General features: G+C 38.1%; 1 protein-coding gene across 11 annotated transcripts in view; it reads left to right on the forward strand.

Moving 5' to 3' along the window:
* Positions 1-25,664, forward strand: part of ncam1a (neural cell adhesion molecule 1a) — a 302,862-nt gene that overhangs the window by 260,218 nt on the left and 16,980 nt on the right. For all 11 annotated transcript variants that reach the window (XM_088088676.1, XM_088088677.1, XM_088088679.1 and 8 more), the window contains 3 exons: positions 3,598-3,722; positions 5,187-5,367; positions 25,007-25,214. In XM_088088676.1, coding sequence (XP_087944802.1) covers positions 3,598-3,722; positions 5,187-5,367; positions 25,007-25,214 — 514 coding nt within the window. The remainder of the gene's footprint in view (positions 1-3,597; positions 3,723-5,186; positions 5,368-25,006; positions 25,215-25,664) is intronic.

Below are 25,664 nucleotides of genomic sequence, written 5' to 3' on the forward strand. Positions count from 1 at the left end.
ACGAAATGAAAAAAAAATTAAATAATAGATGCATGGAAGTTTACAATGTTTGAAAAGGATGGATCATTTTTTGTATGTAAAGACTGTTTAAATAAGCCCTAACTATAACCCAACTGGCCGGAATAGGTCAACAGCTTTTACCAGTAGAGCAATTATCTTTGCACTGGACTCCCTCTCATAATTGGATTGACCCAATATATTCTTTTTAAGTGGGGACCCAAGAAATCACCCTTACAACTTGACAACTACATTTGAACTCATATTGCAATGAGTAGACCAATTAAACACGCCAGACTCAGTTTCTGCACCAAAAAATTCTTATCAGATGATGGACTGAAGAAACCTCGTGAAAAAGATCAACTTGGTGTATAAAGGCCTTACTTTTATATCAGTCATATTTACAGTAAAATGTGAAACACATTATATAGATCATAATTAAAGGGTCAAAGCTGGACAGTGATGCATTGCATTAATAATAGTGATCTGTAAAGGTTAATCATTAGGGTCACACTCTTTGACACAACTAGAACGATTACATGATTTCAGCTTTAAACATCATATTAGACTGAACCATGAACCCACACAACTTCCAAAACAAAAATGAATTCCTGAATCCAACAGCATGTTTTCAGTAACTCTTGTTCAATTCTGTCCACTTTATGTCTCAATGTATGCTGGAAAATGATGGGGATGCTGTATTAGGGCGGGCTACATGTGGAACACATGTTGTGTCAGTGTGAGGTCACTGGGCAGCACTCCACATGTTCCCTATCTGAATGTGTGACAGCACCCAAAATTTCCAGCCTGCATGGACAAGCTTCTCATTCTAACCCTCCTCTCTCTGTTTTAGCTCCAGAAAATAACAGACCTAACCCCGAATGATGCTTGTGAATAACAATGCTGAATGTACCAGTGTCTACTTGCCTCCATGTTACTGCTGTTGTTACTAACTAACACTGTCTGATTCACTTCCAGCTTCTGTCATGCTCACTCCAGTCTAGTGGAATGCAGTTTTCAGGCAGTGCACTCAGATGAGTGATTACATACGATCAAAGAAAAAGTGCCTTCATGCATATTCATTTAATTAACTCCACTAACACTGATGTTGGAAATGTTCAATACTGGGTGTGACAACAAGAATGCTGAATTTTTTTTCTGTCTATTTGAAATGTTTTCCAATGTTATTTTATCCCTCCCACTCAATGACTTCCCAACATAGACAAGTTCAAATCTGCATCGTGTCTTCAATTATATAACATAATGAGAGTTTTTTATCTGCCACCTGCTTGTAAGGTGTTATTACCAGATTGTTAGCACAGGGCAAAGGCTGTAACACCATAAGGTAGTCAGTTTCATAACATCATCCCAAGGCTATCTGTGTGTAGCCAACATGTAAATAATTAATGAGTTTGATTTGTTAGTCTCCTCCCTTACAGTAGCATGAGAAAAAAGCCACTAAAAATGCATGCAAAACACCTTGACCTTCCTGCCCACAAGGCTGTGTATATGTTATTAAAAGTAATAGAGTAATTGTGTCAGCAGTCATTAGTCAGGTGGACAGAGCAGATAATGAGAAGCCAAGGAGAACAACACCTCAGCTGCTCCCTCTTAAGCAGCCACACTACCCTCTGTCCCTTCAAGCTACCCTTAGCCAAAACCTATCCTTCATAATCATAATACTTCCTCGCTGTATGCTTGAGAATTTAGTATGTTGGTTCGATTATGTCCCCCGAAACGTAGTGACGTAACTTCCTTTAAAAAAAAACAAAACATGTTAGTATTTTCTGATCCTACACCCCTATAGGCAGGATAACATTGCCATTACCTTCCAAAACTGATTCAATTCACCGTTACAAAGGTGGCTAAGGTTTGGTGTGCTTTAGGCACATAAAAAACTTAGGTACGGTCAAGGACAGATTTTGATATAAGCTAAAATGTCCATTTAATTAAGCTCAGGGAAAGTTTGTGGTCATGGTTGAAAGAAACATAAAACTGGCCATTGGTATGACACAGGAAATAAATACAGGGTTCCCACAGATCCCTAAAAAGTCTTAAAAGGAAAAATAAGGCCTTAATTGGTATTAGAATATCTTAAATCAATCTCTCAAAAGTCATAAAAATGCCAAGACGTGATTGTTATTAAAGTATAATTTTACTGTTTTTTTAAGACATTGCATTGAGAAATCTCAAAATAATTGGAACATCTAATTTTTTAAAAATAATTTACCAGATTTCTCTCATATTAACATCTCGTAGATCAAGAGAGTGGAACAAACAACAATGTAGGCCTATACATTTATTACAACCAATTAGATAATACAACAAGCTTCTTTTTCAAGGTAAACTAAATAGATACTTTTACAAAACTACAATATTTGAAGTACGTAGATCATTTAGCCTTTTCACAGGACAAAAAAAAATGTCTTTTTTAAGATACAACAAACATTTGGGCAACATTGTACCTAATCTTAAGCAACTGATGTCAGCTCATGATTTTTTTTCTTCAATTTTGTTGAATAGGTCTTAAATTAAATTCTGAGTGGCATTAAAAATGTCTTAAAATGTGTAAAATCTAACTTCCCTGAAGCTGTAGGGACCCCAAAATCGTGATTTCCTGTGTCCAACACTTTGTGACCTATTCATCAACCAAACCCAATCCTTAAGAGGATTTGTGGTGCTACAGGGTTGCACTGTTCCCTCTTTTCTCTTCTTACAAACAAAAGTCGTAATTTACATGATAACTAAAGGTCCTTGTCAGGGAAATGTACACATAGATCACACTGAGGCATTAAACTGATGAGAACATGGACACCACAGTCGTTCATCCGTCTTTGGTATAACATTGGGTTTGATGCGACATGCTAACCCTTAAGCAGACACTATGTTTTCGGCATCCTTCATATTCCATGCCCCACAGATAATTTAGAATTAAATATATTTTTTTAAATGATTGAATAAACTAACTCCAGTGTAACCATAACGCCAGGTTCACCCTGGACACTTCCTTTCGGTGTCTCACTTAACCAGTTGGGCTTTTTACTTAGTATGTGCCACAATTCCAAACAACGCCGCCGTCTTAAAATCTGCAGCATTAGTTTGACATTTGATGTACTTTTTCCTGTAAGCAAATCTTGCAAGATTGCAAGTTCATTTCATCTCTTTTTGACAAAATGTTAGTGGCTTTCAATTGCTCAAACCTGGGTGTTAATGTAAGTTATGAATTCTGCTGTCAACATAGTATGGAGCACTGGAGTCAGTGATCCACAGAGATTTGACTTTACGATTGTATTGTCTGTGTTCTCATCCTCAATCACACTGTGATTACTGTCTCCACATCTGCAATGTTCTCTGATTGCAATGTTTGCTGTTAAAGTATCTAAAAATGGCATAGGTTAAACTAGCAATCACTTCCATCAATGGAACTGCCAATCAATAAAAGTTTTAGCTGTGTTGACCTTAAAGACACTAGCAGACTCAAACACAGAAAGAGATGTAGAAGCACAGTTAGGTAAGTTATATTGAGAGCCTCAGGATGATGTTGATGCAACAACCATATTAACGTCAACTAATCATAATTCCTTGGTTTGTCCTGTGTAGGGGAACCCAGTGCCCCCAAACTAGAAGTCATGATGCAAGACAGGGGCAATTCTCTTAAGGTCAACTGGATCAAGCAGGACGATGGCGGTTCCCCGATTAAACACTACCTGGTCAGATACAAGGCTGTGAGTATACTGGGCAAGGAGGTAACTTGCTGCCACTTTGCTGTTTTGCTTTGTTTTTTCAGGCCGTTTTCATTCCCAGGTCGTCAAAAACCAGCACTATGTCACAGTGGCCTCTGTGTTTCGTCCAGGAGAGAGCTTCATGTCACTTACAGGCAAAGGGTCATCTTACGGAGTCTGTTTGGACCTGGTATTAACATGCGTTTTGGGAAATCTGATCACAAGTGGACAGCACTAAATACAAGTGTAAAAAGACCCATTGTGATTCAAACACTCAAACCACTTGCTGAGGTGGTCTGGGGCGCATCATAACACCTATCATTGGTGGTGTAAACACCAGTGCGTCGTAATGAGTAGCGGTCAAGATCTTTGTCATCAGTGCAGGATGTAGTGATTATTTTGGCGACAGCGCACTAATGCTCTACAACTCAAACATTTTGTGTCGAGTTAGGTAAGTTTTATGTGACAACCCATCATTTTGCCCTAAGGAAGGAGACGTGCAAATTTCTGCTGACAGCGGTATCTCCAGCTGTACCTGACAAGTAAGCATATTGCAGAGCAGCTAGCAAAAGTGTGGACATCTTGGCTGCGTCTGTGATCACCAAAACACATGTTAATACTATGTCTGAACAAGCTCATAGAAACGCCAAAGAGTGTTTTCGGTGTGAGTATCGCACGCTAAGGCAGTGAAAAAGCATCAGTATTTGACTACCTGGGATAAGAATGCGTTGATTTTTTTGCCATGATTTCTTCAAAAAAGATAATGTACAATGCTTAATGTTGAAGTAGTTCTTTGACATCCCAAAAAAACGAATTTTTTTCTTCAAGGAAAACATTTTTTCAGGCGGCAGTTGGCATGTGTCGGTTGTGTGATGCCACCGAGATCAGATTTGAGCAAATTTTCCAAAGAGTTAATCCTCTGAAACCTTGAGCGCAGCACTTTTCTTGTGCTGGTTTTCTGGCACCTTTTATAAGTATTTAAACCTTCAACTCAGAGCAAATTGTTGCAATTTCTTTCAGAAACATAGGAACAAAGGCTGTGAGCAACTTGATAAGAACTGTTCTAAAAAGTGCAAGAAATTAGTAGATTTTTTTTAAACTAGGGAAAAAGAAAAAAGGTAGGGAAAATATATTCATAATCATCACACTTATATATTTAAAATTATATTACAGAATAACTATAATAAAACACTGTGTTTCCAGTTAATTTACTTTACATGCTAATTTTGGGGTCATGTCTTCTTTTATTACTCATTGCTTTCTTTTCATGTTTTTGAAAAAAGCCCATCCAATTTGTTCAAGTTCAACTGAACCATCGCTGTCCTGTTTTTATCTTGACGAGCATGAAAATGGGATCATTTTTAAATTAACCAACATGAGCCTTTTCTTTGTGCCTGCATAGAATTTCCACAATCTCAACTTTTTTACCTAGTTTTGAGACTTGTCCCCTTTGCATTCCTTTCTCAGAAGCATGTATCTGACTGGAAACCAGAGATCCGCATCCCCCATAACAGTGAGTATGTGACACTGAGTGGCCTGGACTGGAATACAGAGTATGAGGTCCACGTGGTGGCAGAGAATCAGCAGGGCAAGTCGGAGCCTGGCATCATCTCCTTCAGAACAGCTACAGACCCAACTACCATCCCAGGTACTTTTCCCATCATCCCACCCGGAGCATCCACACACAGCAACCACAGTGCATTGAGGCCTCTACCGTGACCAGGGAGGCTCTATTATTGGAATCCTTAATTATAACCAAGTGCTTATTCAAAGCTTGCTGACTGTGAGGTCTGACATAGCTCATCTGCCTCTGTCTGTTGCATGAGCAAGGTGTATTGTTTACTTCACTCTTACTTATTGGTGCAGTTGGTAATGAACTGAAATTATATGATGCAGTTCTTACTGAAGTGAAAATCAAGTACTATAATATTTGCTAATAGAGATAAAAATGATGACATGTAATATTGCGGCCTATACAGTTGGTTTGAAAAGACAAAATTTGGTGCAGTCTCACGAAAATAAATGAAATGAGCACAAACTCTAAAATGCAAACAAGTGTTAAGTCATGAATAATCAGAGGAAAATATTCCTCCACCTTGAATGGATTTTATGTAACAGCTATGTGATTTTAGATGGGGGGTTATTATCAAATGAAAAGTAAATCTTTGATGTAAGTTAAGGTTAGATTAGGTTTAAGTCAGGAAATTAAACTAAGATTAAATTAAGATATTGGGAATGGCAGACATGCAGACAAATTATGATAGATTTATCAAGCCAATTTAAAGCCATTCCTAAGTGGAGTGATGCAATTTGACGTCCCTCTACAATGTTAAAAATTACAGGCTTACTCTGTAGTACTGAGTAGAAATATAAGATGCTGTGTGTAGACTGTAAAACCAAACAATTGGCGAGACTCAACAGAAACAGAAACAACTTTATAGGCCAAGAAAGTCTAAGAATGAAAAGAATTTGACTCTGGTTTTCAGTAGTTCTTACTTTTCATAAACACAATGTCAAGAGATAATTCAGAGGAGGATTCATACAGTAAATGTGTGTGGATAAAAAAAAAAATAACAAAGCTTTGCGCTTATGTGTTGTAATCAAACAGTTGTGCTTCAAAAGTTGCTGAAAAGTCAAACTTTCATGTAAATAAACAGACCTGAAGCTGGGTCGTCTGGAGTTTATTTTCCTTTTACCTCTGGCCTGTACTCTATTTCTTTCTACTGTTAATGCCAAACTTCTGCTTGTTTCCAGTTACGTCTCCTCCACCTAATCCCTCCCCTTGCAGAAGTACATTTCTCTGGGGTTTTTTCATGAACGGAGCACCTTATTAGCATTTTAAAACATTGCGCTCACTTCACAAAGTTTCCGAGGCCAGGCTGCAAAATATCAACAATAACTATTGAATCCATATGAAGAGCACAAGCATACGCTCGCAGTCTTTTTTTTACCTACTCTTCGATGCTCTGCTGCTACAGATAAAACTCAGCATCGTGGTTCTCTGCTCTCCTGCTCTTCAGGAGCTCCTATAAGGCTGTTACTGCTCAGGTTCAGTGAGCAATGAAGTCGAACCAGATATCAGTCAGACCCAGAACATTTTGTCCAGTTAATACCAAATATTTCTCTACCCAGGTGGTCACGGTCAGCCTTTGCTCTGTTGTTGTGTTGTGTGTAAGATGCTCATTTTAACTCGGGCTGCCTCCCCATTGCGCTATACCTGAGCTATAAAACAGGTTAAACTTCTTTCTGCCTTTTTCTTCTGTTATTTTTGTCTTGTAGTGAAAAAGAACCCGTCAGGTTTTCTATCTCTCTGCATCACACTGTCATTCTTACATTCTCACCTTTGGTTTTAGGGTTTTCTAACTGTCTTTTATTTCCTTCACAAAAGAGATCTTGATTGCCTCAACCGTGTTTTCTTTCGGGTGTCAAGGGAACATTAAGGAATCTATTGAAAATTACAAACAAAATTTCAAGCAAATCAGTTGCTCTCTCACATGTCAGAATTACAAGCAATGAGACACTTATGAGGAGAACTGATGTAAAATAATAATAAATTGTTACAGATAGGAATGTGTAATGAATACACCATGCCTTCATGCCAAGTAATTCCCTATAATATATTTGATGCAATATATTATTGTGACTTTAGTGTACTAACTTAAAGGACATGAATGAACTGTAGTAATGCTTCATTTAATACATCTGTATGTCTTCCAGCACACCGGTGCCTTTGTGAGGAACAAAAATAAACTACAATTACAGTACCTGAAAGTTGGACTGAAAATAACCTGGTAAAATGTACGATACCTTCTCTTTATTTTAATGATGCCCCCAAATCCCTCAACTAACCCTCAGTCCAACAAATCCAGTATTTACTCAGTTTGAATAATGTTTGCTAATTACAGTTTCACCCAGTGGTTTTATATTTGAACCTTTTTGAAGAAAATCATTAGGCAAGACTGAGATAAGTGATTTTTGTTCTTCTTGTGTAAATAGACCAAGTAGTAGGGCATGATCCCCCACTGGCCTCCCACCAGTAAATAATGACAACAGAGTTTGATGGAGCATCAAGCCAGAAAATCCACAGCAGGGCATTGAGCCTAGATCTCTGCAGTGATGGGCAAAAGATTTTTCCAACACAAAATTAAACGTAAAATCATGGATTGACTGCAAATGGGCATACCAGGCTCAGGGACCCAACGTGTTAGTAGGGCCTTGATTTTCAAAATGTTTCTCAAATTATCGACCAGGAAGAAACTGAAAATTACCTCAAAGAGACAAGGTGAAGAGACACAAAAGCACAAAAAAAATGTGTAAAACAACCAAAAAGAGACACAAAATTACACCAGAGAGACACAAAACCACAGAAAGGCTCATGACAACTAAAAGAAGGTGCCAAATAGCACCAAAAAATAATAGGCAAAACCACTACAAAATTTGCGCAAAACAAACCAAATAGTAGGGCATGATCCTCCACTGGCTTCCCACCACTAAACATTGACAACAGAGTTTGATGGAGCACCAAGCCAGAGAGACCACTGCAGGACAAGTTCATTTCTGAAACAAAATAAAACATAAAGAGACACAAAAAGACCACAAAGAGATACATAGGAAGTACAAAATAATTACAAAAATAGACACAAAATGACCAAAAAAGACTCACCGTTACATCAAACAGACACAAAACCACAAAAAGATGAATAACAACTAAAGGAAGACAAAAAAAGAGGCAAAAACCATCACAAAGTTTGTGTGTCTCACTCCTGTGTAAGAGACGTGGTGGGGCCTTGTGCATGTGCCAAGGGGCCCGTTGTCTCTTTATCCACTTATTGCAATTTTGGAGATTGGAGGTCTGCGCCCGCCAGCAGCTTTTAATACTTTCCCAAACCCTGTCCCTAATTACAGCTAAGTTTCTGAATATGTAAAACTGATAATGTCCTTAAATATTTACACTATGACAAGAAATTGGCTCTCACATATCATCTCCTCATCTTTTTTTTCTTTCACTCTCCCATTATTCATTGAACAAAAGTGTCCCCCATTGCCCCTCTTATCGTATTTCCACAATCACTCTTCTTTTCATTCTTTCTATCAGCCTCTATCTTTCTCTTCTACTGCCAGGTTTAGTGGGTCTCACAATTCAGGGGCCATGACTGACCTGAATATACAGTGTGTGGCCTAGTTCAGTGGGGATGCAGCCGTATGAGTTTTGCATGGTGCCACTTCCAACTGGATTAATCTTGTGTGTTATTTTTTATTTTGTTTTAACCGAAGACCCTTTTATGCAACGGCTGCCAGTGCATGGCACATAAAGAACCCAGTGTTTTTCTTTTACATGCGCTTGCTGGGCAACAGCCATATAGCAGTGGGAGGTTTGGATCACTTATAATACTAAGAGAGCAGAAGTTCACATGGGCTTCATCCAAGTCAGTCCCCCCTTTAATTCCTGTAATTACTTTCATTTAATTGTTTTGTTTCTGGATGTTTAGTACTCCTCAAGTTGCTGCTGCTGTTTTTCCTTCACTTCGAGACGTGGGGAATTGCCGAGGTTTATTTTTAGCTGCAACATCTGCATTTCATTTCAGTAGGTTTCTAGGTTCTTTGCTAAATATATACTGTCTCTATGCACTAAATTGGCAGGATGACGCAAATTGTGAGTGCAGGGTTGATCTGAGGTTGAGTTTCAATCTGTTCAAATTTCTTTTTTGTTTGCTGAGAACACATGCTCAGAAAGCAGCCACACACAAAATGCCTCAAAAAACAATCTTAGAATAGGATCTGTGAAAACATCTCAGTGTTAAGTTTCCTCTCTGTTGAATCTTTTGTGTCAGAAACCTTTATAAAATTTGGCTGGTGTAATTTCTGTTCTCCACGGGTTACAGCTGGGCAACATTTTCATGCCACAGAGTCACAGAAGGCAAAATGCTGTCCAGCTGAGGAGAGATAAAACATCATCATAATTCTCTTGCCAAAAGGTGTCAAAACAAACACAGTCTTTAAGTCAATTCGCTAATTCAGACACAGAAGTGGCAGGTGTTGACAACTGATCCATCCAAATCTCCCCCGCTAAGGTTGACATTGGAGTGAAACTACAAAACACAGCTATTAACAGTTTTTGATAACATGAAATCACCCATTCATCCATGTCATAGACTTGACCTTCATAACCAGCTTCTGTTTTGGATGTGTGGTTTTTGCATGGGCCGGTCTCCCTGCCATGACCAGTGGTGTAATGGTAGCTGAAGAAGTGGCTCTACTGTGAATCCTGCCCCGCCCTCTTCTTTCTACATGTGTGCACATTTACACCAGACATCTGTCTGGTGATGTACTCTACTACAACATAGTGCTTTCAGTGATAAAGAATTGCCGACAAAACAGGTATCAAAATAACTGTTCCCTACCTTATCTGTTTAGACCTGATGATTTCTGCTCTTTTGTTACACCTGTAATACCTTTATGGATTACATGCTTTCCCAAAGTGGTCTCAGAGAGCATTTATATTCCACTAATTGCAACAGCAAATATATTTTGAATGCTGCCCGGATTACAGTTTGATCAGCATAATGAGAAAATGTTTCTAATGAATGCATTTGCAAAGTTGCAAAATGTAAATCAGAGCACAAAATGCAGCTAAGAACATAGTGCTGTTGTTTTGTCAGAAAGAGGTGAGAATTCCTTGCTACAATTTTACAAAACAATTGATTAAACTGAAAAAATCTATATCTCATAATGACTAGATTTGTGTCTGCTGCTTTCACACAGCAAGTCAGTAGCTGAAGCTGCGGCAGCAAACCAACTCGGCATGACTGCTCTACAGGCTTAGTGTGAGCTGCTGATTGGATATTGAAATTATCTTCTTTTTTTTTTTCTTGTCAGTCAATAAACCAGCTTTCAGCTTCCAAAGACACACGCAAAAACATTTAGAGGCCTTGCCGAGTCCATAATTTCTCCATTAATGACCTGATGGGTGAATTAATGAGGCTTTTGGATTATTATCAAGGAAGCATGTACTTGCAAACTTACATTACACCACTGGCCATTCCAAATGAGAGATAATAGCCTGACTCTTGTGGATGTGTTCTCACATCCAGGTTGTCATCTACCTAAACTCTGCCACTGATCCGCACCATGACTGATTCAAAGCTCCTCATGTTTATACCAAAGCTTAAAGCAGGACTGTTGTGTCTTTGACATGTCTTCCTTTCTGTTGACATTCCCCATTACTTCCATGTGTGTGACCCTTCCACCCATGCATGCCATGAACCACGTGTCATTTGCTGTGCTACTAACATGCTATGACTTCTTTTTTACTTTGATCCTCTAACTTAGACTTCCTTTTTATTCCTCGATTCAGTTGTATCTGTATTTCTGACCTTATTTTTCTATCTCTCTCCCTCTTTTTCCCTCTTTCTCTCCTGCTTCCCTTTTTCTCCGTGTCTTCTTCTTGTCTCCATGTGTGATCTTCTTGGGCACCTTTGGACCATGACATTGCCATACACACAAATTTCTCTCTCTGTTTGTGCTTTTATTATATCTTTTTGTTTTCTTGTCACTTGTGCTATGATTGTCACTCCAAAAAAAAAAAAAAAACAAATGATATGGATATTGAAAATTTCTTCATTTGTCATCTGTGGTTGACAATAACCTCAGCTACCCTGGGTTGCCGATGTGTGACCTACAGTCTGGCAGCACTTCTGCTGTCCGTGCTGACTGTGCTCTGGCTCTCATAAACTGATTTCGTTCAAGGAGAAAGAGGATAGTCTGAGCCTTTGAAATCTTTGGGCCCTAGACTCCTTTGCTTTCTATGCCTTTTGACCCTTGTGCAGCCACACACAAGATTTAAAAAAAAAAAAAAAAAAGATGGAGAGTCAAGACATTGGTTTCATGACGTTATTACAGGGTGCTCAGTACTTGCATCATTCTCAAATTTTGGGGATTTAGATTCTGTTAATATTTTGTTTTCATCTGTTTTCATGTTGTATATGGATAGATTCAGAAAGGGAACATTTTGGAAGGTTTTATCAATGCTACAAGTTGGATTCGGGTGCTGTGTTGGGATATAGTGTGGACAAAGTTGCCGCTTTGTTTTTGATATGATTACTAACACATTCATAATGCCTTAATGTGATCTTAAGAGGGGTGATAAATAGATTAATTACCTTACACTGTTTGATTATGTGTCTACAATGTGCTAACTAGAAATGGCAATTGTAAAGAGACTTTTATTTTGGAATTTATTGCCTATTATTAAACAGACACATCATTCCACTGTTATGTCACAAATGACATAAAAGCATGAACACTGCATGAAAGCTGACACGAGGCATGATCCAGTATTCATTGATGTGCTATGCAGCTGCTTTTGAAGCTCCCCAGTCAAGCATTATGAATGTGTTAACCAGGTGAAGAGTACAAATGCTGTGCCTCATTTCTGTTATTTTTGGATACAAGTTTGAAATGTCCTGCTGTACAAAATGAGGAAAGATAACATTTGCAGAAACATATAATATTGGTTAGGGTCAGAGTATTCATTTTTTCAAGACACTTTATTACTTTGCAACATTATATTATGCTCAAAGACATTATTATGTAACCCGCCTTGTCAGGAGAGGACAGGAGGTTGTGCAGAAAAACTAATCATGTTTTGTGACAAAAGTGTACATACTCTTTTCAAACTGACCTTCAAGAAACACAAAAAAATCAGCTGTTTTTGTTTTTTTTTTGACAGTTAATGTTCTCTTTTTACTTGAAAGCAGAAAAAAAAAACATCCGTGCAACAGCTGTCAAACACTAAAAATTTCATTTTCAATTATGTGGAATTATTCTATTCTCTGAGACATTTTTGTAAGTACATATCAGTGTATTTCCATGTAACCATTGTAGGGTTGAAATAAATTGTGTTTCTTTTTCTTTCATGGAAGTAATGGCTTTCTGAAGCTTTAGTGACTGAACGTACTGAGCTGTGTGACACAGTGATGACTTGTACTGACTGTTTAAGGCCTGGATTTGAAGCTAATTTTAGCCCTTTTTTTCCTCTGGAGCTTTAACAAAATGTCTGTATTCTGCATTCAGTGTTGCATTACACCACACATGACTGTTAAAAACCCAGATGTTGAAAGATTAGAAGCCTGGCTATAACCTAATGGAAGAAGATATGCATTTTGAACAAAAAAATGAACAAATGGTAAACAGTATATATCGTATAGAGGCTTTGCAATTATATATGACTCTAAGCTACCTCAGCTTCTGTTATTGCATTTTGTTTTTGCATAGTGGGTTTCTTTTCTGAACAACAAACAAGGTTTTCTTCTATTTTCTTCAGTTACAATCAAGTTTAGGAATAAATAAATAAATAAAATAATAGTAAATAATAAAACATTAAATATGACAATGCTGTTTTTGTTACTAACAAAAACAGCTACTTTTCTCTTTGAAAAACGCATGGGAGCTGTAGTTTCTGAATGTTAATGAAAATGCCATTATCATATTCTGTAAAATGATGAGTTGTCATTTGTATTAACAGTTGCATTAGTAGATACACTTTAGCTTATAATATAGACAGGAAACTACTGTCATGTTATCGTATATCATTTTAAATGATGAAAGAAACCGACTGTGCAAAAAAACAGCTTCTGTTACTGTTAAGTTGTCTCATGCATGGCAGTATAATCTATTTTTCATTCAGAGATGCTTTTTTTTAAAGCTTTAATAGCAACTAAATATCTAACAGCCTAATGCAGCACAATAAGAAATATTCGGCTTTGAATGTTTTCTCAAAAGTCCCAAACGTATGCTATTCCCCAAACAAATCTGAAATTGAGTAAATGTTCTTCTGATGGCCTCATATACAGTTCGGAGTATCGAATACCAAATTTACTTGGCCTTGTTGGCAATCATCGATTTTTGCATTTAGAACATTTATTCATTCAAACATTAATTCTCTGAACTCTCCTTCAGTGTAGTATAACAAACAAACAAAAAAATAGGTTTCAAGATTAGTAGTGCAAATTCCTAACCTGCCTATTTACTGTAACCTAAATAGAAACATCAGACAATTCTGCCTCTCTTTAGTTGGCAGGAGTGAAATTAAGTCAACCTCAACATTTGTTGTTTGATGATTACAACAGATGCAGAACAATTTGATAATAATAGGATAAAGGATATACATGAGGATTTCTTCAGATGCCATAAATGGAAGAAAAATCACTGCAGGAGCATGTCCCTGTACCCCCTAGGTTTGAGCAGAGTCCTGAATGTGTACAGTGTCTGGCTCTATCCCTGTTAAAAACCACTGTTACAGAAAGGTTTTATCAGTCCTCCAGTATTTTGCGATCGCAACAATTAATGCAAATTCAGTCAGTCCCTTTGTATTCTGCGCAACCTTGAAATTTTGTCCGATCACCACAACTTTATCGCAACTTGACTTTTTAAAACAGGCAGCTTGTTGAATCGCTCAGCCCTACTCACTCTCTTTCTGTGTGTTTTTCATGAGACGACTGGTGCGTGACCAGAGCTCTGTGCCTTGGACACAGTCACAGACACTCAGTGGCAGGGCTAACTGTTAGCATCACATGGCTAACGTTACACAACAGAACTAACAACAGAGTTAAGTCTTCTGCGGTGTCAATGTGAGATTAACAGCTCAGTGTTGGATGAGATCAGGTCGTTCTGTGTCAGCTCGTGCTAACCCACCACCGTCATCACAAACAAATTATAATTTTGTAAGACACAGTGACTGAATGGTCATAATAACACACTCTGAATCTGAGACAGCATCATAACTTTTATTTTATTTTCACCTGTCCTGGCAATTTTATTGCAAAACAAAACCTCAAACATTGCAACATGCAGCCCTTTTTTAAAAAAATTATTTAATAGCTGTCACATAATTAGACATAACATCCCACCAAATCCTGGAGGGACTGTTTGATAAGCAGTTACAGATCTGTTAAAGCAAAGTTTAATTTTTAGTGTTCGGCACAAAAATGCCTTACTCACAGAGTGTGTGTATAAAAATGACTTCTTTAATGTTCGGGAACCATAGTCATTGTGGATAATAGAACAAAAATTTGGATATGGTTAGGGAAAGATTGTGGTCATGGTTAAAATAATCCAGGAGTGATGGTCTGTAAAAAACTAGGAGCTTATCTCCTGTGTTTAAATTACATGCTTTTCAGACCCCTAGAGCATCCACCCAGATGTCCCCCTTTTGTTTTGTGGCTCTGTGGCTTGCTGATTCTCCTCTTGCCACTGACAGAAGAATCCTAATTCTCAGAGCCAGTGGAAGTTTTTCTCCGTTTATCATAACAGTGTCAAAATAGGCATTTGATCAAATGACTGATTCTGTTGTTTTTCTTGGGATGACAGTCTTGTTACTGGGGTAGTCGAGCAATAAATTTAGAAATTTAAAAAGCTCTTCTTTAACATGGGTAACCAAGAGCTACAGATCTGATCAATGGCCATCGGTGTGTACAGTAGGTTACTCAAAGCCATCTATACAGTTTCCATTTGTTCAAACATTTGTTCCACACTCTGCTCTACGACTCATGCAATGCATACACAAAGAGACTAGACTCACCTACAGCCATGATCAACAACGGTTCAATGTGAGAGAATTAATAAAGCATTGATACATTTTCAGTAATCAGACAGATGTGAATGGTGATTGTTTTGTCTGTCTTGGAAATGAAATCATTGCAGAACTTAACCACAGTTGGTATACACATTGTGATTTTGGGCTGTCCCAGATGAAAGATGACCAACGTAAAAAAAATGTGGCAATGTCTTTAGTTGTGGCTCTAAAATGGTGCTCCTACGTTGCACAGTGTGAGAGGTTCAAGAATGGCCATTGTCACGGTCTTACGATCAAAGATAGCCTGTGACGAAATTCTGACAGTGTCAGAAATTTGGGATGACCATCTCACTGTGTTACTGCTGTTACGAGCTATGTCTACGAACCAACCAATAGAAACGCAGCATGCAGTGAGGCTCTGATCAGTGCAACACTGCTAAATTCTAGTAAATGCTAATAAATAAGTTGAGCTTTTGTTGCAAAAGTGGCATGCCAAGTTGGCCTCTTTTCCCCAAGCACTGACCACAACCACATTCTCCTCCTCCTCTTCTTCTTCATACTTTCTTCATCACAAATAAATGCCACCATAGCAACGGCCCAATTTATGTTTGTTTTCATTTTTCTCTTAGCACTACATAGATGAATGATGTGCATTAATGACATTTTGGTCTTGCGTATTGACATTGATGGACGTACATCGTTGCCTGTGATTCAGTAAGCACTGACACTGTACAGTCTGCATACATCAAACTTAGATTATTAGATCCATGTCTCACAGTGTAGCTTGCACTAAACTTTTTTTTTTGTGGATAAAATCTCACAGTCTGTAGGAGGCTTGATGGTGACCAGTGAGAATTAGCCAGTTCACATTCTGTCAAGTTTCTCCAAATGATCAAGTACAGATAGGTTGGTGTTTTGAGTCATATAGGAAAAAAACCTCTTGAAGTATCTATGACGTTTTTAAGGACATTTTGCCACATTTATGTTCTTGTACTTCAGCATCGTGTTGAAAATACCAAATCATTCACTATCTTCCAAAACGAGAGTATTTTCTGTTGTCAATTGCCCATCAAAGATATCCTCATGGGTTTTAAGTGCACCGAGCACACCGTATACTCGACTCCCATTTGAAACAGCCTGTGGCAAAGAGCACTTCAGCTTCAAATGAGCACATGTCAAAGGTTTTTCCATCTGATTTGTAACCTTTGAAAGGAGCTTTGGAGAGGATGCTAAGGTGAATGTAGCTCGAGAGGCCGACTCTGCCAACCTAGGATGAAGAAGAACCTTACAATTTGCTTGCTTGCTTGCTTCAACTTTATTCGCCTGGAGGTAGAATAACATTGATATGTGGTAAAGCCTTGATTCCCCACACAGGAATGAGAAGACAGATGAAGAATTATATGGGTATCTTTTTTCCCTCTTGGTAGTTTCCTTTGGGCAGTTCTCTGAAAAATGGCCTTCTTGCCTTCCTTCCTATGTTGGGATATAAATTGAGACTTGTATTCCTTCATTTTTTTCATCCCTGGCACTGCTGTTTAATCTCAACTAAGTTCTGTCACAAGGATAATAAGAGCTTACGACACCCTTGAGGTGTTCTTTGTCACTTGTTGGTCCCTCCTGTTGTTCATCAGTGCCTACTGAGTAATGATAGTGCTGATCAGTGCTGAGTGATTTTCATTTCTGCTAATCAGGATCTCCATCTAAGTGTGTGCATCAGACTTACTTGTGTTGCATATCAACTGAATATTTCCCTTCCCTGAAGCAAACGGTGCAGTCACCCACTGCATACAGACTACAGCGAGAGCTGCCGCTATTGTTCAGGAATTTGAGATTCATTCTCTTCATGCAGCCTAAACCGTTTTCTCAGCTTGTTAGCCTGATGTGGTTAATGGGGTGTTTATATGGATAGAAGTTAAAAACAAATCAGCAGATTTGTATTGGAAATGAAGCGACAAGTGATATTTATTCTGTAATCTGAGAATGTTCCTCGACTGTTTCTCGTGTCTTTTATCTTTTTGTCATTTTCCACAACTTAGCTTTTCATTACAGAGGACTACATGGTGTTTTTGTTTTGTTATTAGATGGAAATTTTAAAATCTAATAACGACTGGAGCGTTTTGTATATAACAAAAAACAAATAGATAGCCTATAATCATCTGTGTTTCACAATGTTCTGTCTCTCTGAATTAAATTAGATTTATTATAAAGTTTAACTTATCTTAGTGCTCCCTCCCTTTGCTCTCTGCTGCATGAAAATGAAAATGAGACATTCATATTTTTTTCAAGCCAATGTGCACATCAGTCTGTAGTGTGTGTTGCACCGCTTGCAGCTGAAAACTTGATTTAAATGCTTTAAATCCCACCCAGCCACACTCACTCCCTCCTGCATGAAGCGTTTCCAAAGATCTTAATCAGTCAGAGAGGGAGTCAGTTGTCAGCATCACTCTGCTTCCTTGTGCTCAAAAAGAAAACAGAATCTGAAGCTCATGTTATTTTAATGGCGGTGCAGTGCCACACTGTGGCAGAGCTCTGATGGAGGAAACAAACAGGGGAGTTATTGGAGAAACTTCTATCGAACTAAATAAGGTCAATGCAATACTAAAAGAAGGAGAAATAGCAGATGGAGAAAGGGAACCAAAGAGCTAAAGGAAAACAATAAAATAATCGTCATAGGAAAAGCAAAGTTGACAGATGTTGAGTATTTTGTGTTTTCAAAAGTGACTAAATGAAGTATACTCAAATTAGTCAGCGTAAAAATGCTAAATTTTTAAGAGTGTTGTTCACACTACTTTTGATAATACCACACAGAAAATGAAATGAGGAGGCTACTTGCAGATACATGTGATTAAAACAATTAGGGGACGAGACAGCTCAAGAGTAATCTCACAAAACTAAAAAAAAATTCACAGTTTCATTAGTGTCTCTTAGTGCACCTATAAAACATGAAGAAAGGTCTGCACACTCCCTTAAGTACAATTTATGAGCACATGCACCATTTGGAGCAAAGCTCTTAGCATTAGCTATCTTTTATTGGTCCATCAACTGCCTTAAATGTTTTTTGGAAGTGTGCGACTACTTTGCTTTTTGTGCTGTTAGTGCACATAACCCAATAGTTCATGTTAGTCCAAAGAAGGGGTGGCCAATATGGCCCTGAAATTACATCACAATATTTGAAGGTATTTTTGATGTTCTTGGTGACATGACAAATTACCAAAAAAATATTTTGTTTTTAATTTCAAGAACATATAATTTAACAGTTTTCTTTTAAATGTTAAGTAAAAACTAAACAAAAAATACCTCTCAGTTCTTTCTAATGTGAACAACAATAATAACCCAGTGATATTCAGATTCTGTATAAAATAGAAATGGTACAACAAAAAAATCATCCATTAATATCTAAAATAAATCAAAAGGTGATCTCCTTCTCTTTTGAAAAAGATTGAGTTTTGTTGTTTGTTTGTTTTCCACCTGACCCTCTGCCATTTCTCCTTAACTCTCCTGGCAATTGCTTTCAGCCGTGTTTGTTGTTTCCATGAATAACAGTATGATGTCATTATGTCAACAAGTCTGAACATTGCCATTATTGGAATATGATTTTTTTCTTATCATATTAAAAAGTATACCAGCAATATCTTGAAGGATATGATATGCCACACTGGTCCAAAGTACACTGAGTACTCGTACAGAGATGATCATATGGTAACAATGCAAAGTTACCAGCTGTGGGACTACTAAAGGATTATCTTATCTTAATGAATCTGACTACTAGTATACAACACATTGCATTGATTAGTGTAGTGTATTATCAGGACCAAGCAATAAGGCACTGGTTAAAGAGTGCTAATGGCTAAGCACCTTTGGAGTCTGATGGCCATAACCCAGGTGATGCCTCCTACCACTAGTTTTCTGGATGTTGCAGAGGCATTGATGATAAAGAGGTCGATGGATGTAGTTACAGTCCCCCCTCTTTTGTTCAGTTCAAGTTTGGCATATGGCCTATTTTACACGACTGTCAAACCATCTTGTCCTCCCTGTCTTGGAACACATGCGCCCTCAAAACTGCATTTCTTTCTCTGTAAATGGATGAATAAGATGTTTGCTCCTCTATAATATGTTGTGCCTCTTCAGTGTACAAATCTGTACATTTCCCACTGCACTTCAGTGCATAGAGAATCATCTGTTGATGTTTCAGAATGTGGTCCTTTGCCTTGCTGGGTTGCCAGGATGAGTCCTGATACACACATAATGTCTTATACTCTGCAGCTACAGTCTCGTGAATAGTTTCATTTAACTGTTTATTTAAGGCTGCAGCAATCTATAACCTGTAAAAAATTTCAGACGGGCATAATTTTAAACCCATTTCCCTCAAATTCAGCCTGGCATATTTGATATCTCGAGAAACTGCTGGATTTTTTAAAAATAAAAATACCTCTCTATGTGTTTCAACATGTAAGAAGAAGAGCCACTGCAGTGTTTGGCAGTGGTTGACAAGTTAAATCAAAAAGTCTGTGTGCATTCTGTTTGAATTATGCATTCAAATAAGTAGCCACTATTTGAATGCATCTTCTGGTGCTATAATGATATGTAAATTAACTGCCAATATAAATCTTTTTGTCTATGTACTAGCACACAAGTCTGGCAGATTGTCTATGCTGGACAGTGACCAGTTATTGATTTTTCAGGAATGTGTGGTTTTCAGTGAAATTGGGGCTTATCACATGCGGTCTGTTATCAGCAGTCTGCTGGGGAACTGGCTCAGTACTGTACCTGACAAGCCTGTAAAGAGAAATGTTTGTGTAGTCCATCCTGACATGAAGATTTGTGCTTTCTCCATCAGCGAGAGCACTCGGTGAGAAAACCCCCCTCGGCACTGAATACATGCCACATGATTTATTGTGCCTGTTAAAATGCAAATGAAGCAATTGGCAGAGGAAAAACAAGTGTTGTCTGCAACACTGTAGTCACCTATAAGTACACAGAGCTTTGGCACGCTCCTGCTATTTTGATCATAGCCATCAGAGAAAATTAAGGATTGAATGCCTCGGTGTAGTCAAGAATAGGAAGACAGTTAATGTAAATGAAACGTCGAGATTGACCACGGGGCTGTGCCCCCGCTTGAAATAACATATCTGTCATACAGATGCAGTAAACACAAACATAACATGTTTGAAAGGCGAAAAGCTAATTTAAATTTGTCATGTGGCTGTGGCTTTGCGATGTGGCTGTTTGTGAGGTTTCAGAAAGCACCTGAGTGCAAGTCATTTGCCATTGAAAGCCATACATCTACAGCATCCATAAAAACATCTATTTTGAAGTCTGCATTTTAAAGATGAATATGTGTCAACAAGGCTGTCCCACTTGAAACGCCAAGAGAACTGTGACCATCATTTGCTCTAATTTGTGCCTGTTACTTGTTCAATGGTGCATTCAGGCAGTGTGTGTCAACTCGTAAAGTCTGGAAATTTTACATGTAAGGATGTGTCACATAAACTGGACCAATGAAAAAGTAATTGCACAATGTAAATAATGGAAGCCAGAGTAAAACTTAGTGGCCTGAACATGTTTATGCTGCTTAAATCGTTAGCAGATATTATGAGAGAAACCATATGATGAAGTGAAATGTCAACTCATGTTGTGATAGATGGATCAGTTGAGCCTTAGAGATACTCTGCTGATTTTTAACATGTAAATGAACTGTAGTAAACTTAATCTCACCTGCCACCACATCTCCCTGCTCATCTCTTAACTCAGATCCACAGCAGATTTTCGCTGCGATTTTCGGATGTTGCTTGAACTGCAGATTGTACTTCCCCATTTTCATATGCCTGCCACCACAGAAACAAAAGTGACCAAATTTGAACAGGATTTTGTTACTGCATTGCATATTTCCTACCTAAAATCTATTCTGTCACCTATCAGTCTTAGCATTAATTGATCAAGTGCAGTGCTGTGCATCCCTTTAACTGTACATTTTCTATCTCTTGAGTGAAAGCAAATGTCACAGCCCTTTTCCCTGTTTCCTCTCACCATGTAGCACCAATTTCAATTGCATTTTCCACTGCATAGACAACCTAGTTATAAGAAAAGACCATTTTCCAGCAGCGAAATACTTTTTTAGTAGTCAAGCATCAGCTCTATGATGGAAGGGTGTACCTGGATGCTCCAAATCACATTTGATTGGACAAAATTGTTCCAGAGTGCAGGATGAGTCTTCAAAAATACTAGAACTTTGAAAATTGATTTCACTGGGTCTTTGAGTCTCTAAGTATGATCATTCAGCTACGATCATTCCTACTTGCTGCATTGCAATCCGGTCCATTGAAACCAGAACTGGTTTCTCTCTTTCTCCTTTAATGAGATTGTCTTTATGTGATCAATCAGTCGTGTAAAAGGGCAGCTCTAGACACACCGTTGCACAGAAATCCTGATGTTTATGGTTTATAGTTTGGATCAGAGTCTGTTGTAGCTGCAGGAATACATTGGTGTGACAATACATTGTCTACATTAAACAAAAAAATGGGTACAGAATTTCAAGTTAAACCACTTATAGTTGTTTTTTTTTTTGTTTGGTTTTGTTTGTTTGGTTTTTTCACAGCTGTAATGCATTTTTTGTTCATTTTCACTTCGCTTTTGCAAAATGCTCTGGGCTATAGTGAGGCCAATATAAAAATGACCTCATACTATTGGTGCAGTGGTTACAGAACTGCAAAACATATTTGCAGTTAGTCTATTTCCTGCTCTTTGCCCCAGTCTTTGGGGACATGCAGGTTTTATCAGTTTATATAAATTTACAGATGGTCTGCAAACTGCAGTGCTCCAGTTCCCCCCAGACAGTTTACAGACACTGGCAGGCCATCACTAACCTGTGTAAGAGGGACTTAATCTTTAACGAAAAGTCATAATGTCTCATTAGGTTCTGAACAGACTGTCTAAAGGGACATTTTTAAACCAGCTCTGCATCCGATTCCACTTTCATGTCCTTTCATGGGACAACATCAAGGTGGCCACTTTGAAAATCATACCTCCCATCACTACTCAAAGGCTCAAAAGGCACCCAGCAGCATAATGTGGGTAAGTTGGAAAAGATTCAGTTTTATGCAAATGTTCTCTAATGTACAGAAGCAGCAATTTGGTGGCAATCAATTGTGTTCCTTCTGAATCCTTCATGAAAGGGAATAAGCTGTTTTCTACTCCACCCAACTATGTAAAAGTACTTCAGACACAGTGACAGTCATGGTCAATGGCTACCAATTTTCAGTGATATAACTTAAATTGGCTCCTGGACCTTAAAAAATAAAAGGGGTGCATCAAAAAATGATGCCAGAGAAATGAAGTACTTCATTGTGCACCAGTACAGAGTAAAAAATAACCACCCAATCAGAGCAGAGTATGTACATGACACGATCAGTGCTGACAAACCAGCAAGATATGCTACTACTCCTTCCACTGATGTGATTGTATATTACCATACTTGTCAGGGTCATTGATTATTTTGTGTATATGCACTTTAATTCCTGCACTGTAAGTAAGCACAAATGTTTTTCCTGTTTGAAGTATTGTGGTGAGTAGCTTTTGTTTTGTCCCCTGTGAAGTGAAAATTTTGCTGCATGTTTAAATGTTTTAGAAAGCTCAATCTCTTCTCATGACTTTTCCAAAAGCAAATGAAGAATGTTGCATGTATTCTGGGTTTTTTTTCCCTCAAAGAATTCTAGATTCTATATGAAATTTTTTTTTCAATAACAGGCATCCACAAGTTGCATGCAAAGATGGAAACATGGCTATCATTTATAAGTCCAGGTTTGTTCAAAAATGTTTGTTCAGAAATGCCAAAACAAAGTATGAGAGCTTCGAAGGGCGAGGTTGAAATGCAAAGCCGCAAAGCCTGAGCTGCTTCAGACCTCAAAATCCTTTTTATTCCATCCTGTCTATAAACTGTGTGTGCATTTGTTTATGTGCAATAATCTGAGGGAGAAAATAACCTGCACTTGCGCTTTGCCCTCAAAGTGGAATTATAAATGCAATGACAGCTTCTGTATGTTGTGATAAACAACTGCTCAGATAACCCTTTTTAACCTTTACATTTCCTAAGAAAGTTTTGAAGCAGCTATAAAAACGATTAGGCAGTAAGAAAAATCCATAGAGGCTGTTTGGTTTCTCTCTTTGTAGGGTGTATAAGAGTGGGAAGTGGACTGCTGGTCTGTGAAACAAATCCCTTATACAACCTTCAAAGAAAATCCATTTTGAGTTTAGTTTTTCTGTGATTGATTCCTTGCTGATTGATCGTGATTACAATTTATGTCTATTCTAGTGGTCTGCCTCTGAAAATCTAGGGTAAGAAAAAAGATACGTGTAAGATTTTCTTTCTTAATGTGAGACAATGTTTCCCGATAAGCAAGTGAATTTGAAAAGTGAAGATGGTGCTTAAAAGTTGTTTTATTGACCATGGGTTTTTGTAACTTTGATCCAAGTACAAGACATCTTTAAAATCATGTCTAATTTATGGATAATGATATGTTGTATTTGCACTATATGCTGCCGTATTGATGTTAGATGCCTGAGCCTGAGAAACCTTAAGGTTGAGAAATCTTTCCCCAGTTTCCTACATAAAAATCCCTTATTGCCTTTTTATGCTTCTGCGATGGCGACAGCCGCGGTCGAGGCATTATGCTTAAAGGTTGTCTGTACGTACATCTTTTCATTCGTTCCATCCTTGTGAATGCAATATCTTAAGAAAGCCTTGAGGGATTTTTCTTCAAATTTGACACAAACGCTACTTTGAGTCAAGGATGAACTGGTTAGATTTTGGGGGTCAAAGGTCAAGGTCACTGTGACCTTGCATCCATCCATCTCTTGGGTCCCCACCTTGAAACAATGCTGATTGTATACATTTCCTGTGCTGCTGGAAGGAAGATTTGTGTGAAGCATGTTTTTGGAGACATGGATATAAACTTGACTGGTTTGTGGAGACAAAAAACTCCAAATCTACAATCAAGCAAGGATTCAATGTTGTTTCATTTTCCAATTCTGAATAATTAATAGGCAGATTAACTACAAGTTATCTTTGAAAAGCCTTACAAATCATGCATAAATTGTCTGGACAACTACTGATTGCCATCAAACTTGGAGGTAACACTGATGTCTATATTTGTAATATCAAAAATGTTAATTTTCATTCATTTCATTTGACATGGAGACCCCGTGACAAACAGAAGGGTTCGCATTACAGGCTCAGTGTAATATATGGTTTGTACATAGTATTCGGAATATATTGTAGATGTTGTCTATCTTCACATAGTGACTTAGATTGTGATCTGTGTTTTTTTTCTTCTTTGTAAGTTCTGATTGTGTGTGAAATTGAATGCCTCAAGTGTGTCGGCCTTGATGATTTTCAAGAGTAAATATCAAGTAGCTATAATGAAAGCGCAGATGAGGCTTTTATTGTGTTTCAGCGTATTAGCTTCCTGGTGGCTCTGCCGTGATTTGTCTCCAAATTCCCTCTAAAAGAACGACACACTTGAGGTCTTGACAACTGAAACCTTAAGCACTGTATTAAAAGCTTGACTGCATTCCTCATCATCTCTCTCTCCCTCTCTCTTTCTAACTTTCTCTCCTTCCCCTCTCCCTCATGTTAAACCCACTCCTCTCTCCTAACTCTTCATCTCCCCCTCTTTTTCCTGCCTATTTTGCTTGTGTATCCCCTCTCCCTCTCCTTCAGATGCTGTGGGCGGAGGCTCAGGCCTGGGCACCGGAGCCATCGTAGGCATCCTTATTGTCGTCTTTTTCCTGCTGCTGGTGGGAGTGGACGTCACCTGCTACTTCCTCAACAAGTGTGGACTCCTCATGTGCATTGCTGTGAACTTCTGTGGGAAGGCCGGCCCGGGTGCTAAGGGCAAAGACATTGAGGAGGGCAAGGCAGCATTCACGTAAGTAAACATCATCTTGTGACATATTATTTTCCATTTATTGTTTAAAGCTGCGCAAATCAGTTTTAATGATGCAAAACATAATAGTGACATACCACAGAGCATTATCATAGAGTCTGAGTTCCCCTCACCTCTATGGAGCTTTTTAGCGTCCTTCAGCTTATTGTTTTGGCAGTCGTTTTCAAAAAAGGACTAAAACACCCACTGCATGCTATCCGCTGAGCGCCAAACAGCAGACGAACAAGGTTAACTATTTGGTGGAGACCAAAGCAGAGCTAAAATGAGAGTAAATGTTGAACTTAAATTCATCAGGTGGACAGAAAGATGTTTCAAAATGAAATCAGTTGCTCTGTTTTATATTGATAATTTAATTGTACTTTCATGTAGAAATAAAAATGTCACAATAAGACTTTTCTTTTAAGAGCAGCAACATTACAACTACTTTTGAAT

The sequence above is a fragment of the Plectropomus leopardus genome, chromosome 15 (assembly GCF_026936395.1).
Source record: "Plectropomus leopardus strain MGB_pleo_1.0 chromosome 15, ASM2693639v1, whole genome shotgun sequence".
NCBI classification, from domain to species: Eukaryota; Metazoa; Chordata; class Actinopteri; order Perciformes; family Serranidae; genus Plectropomus; species Plectropomus leopardus.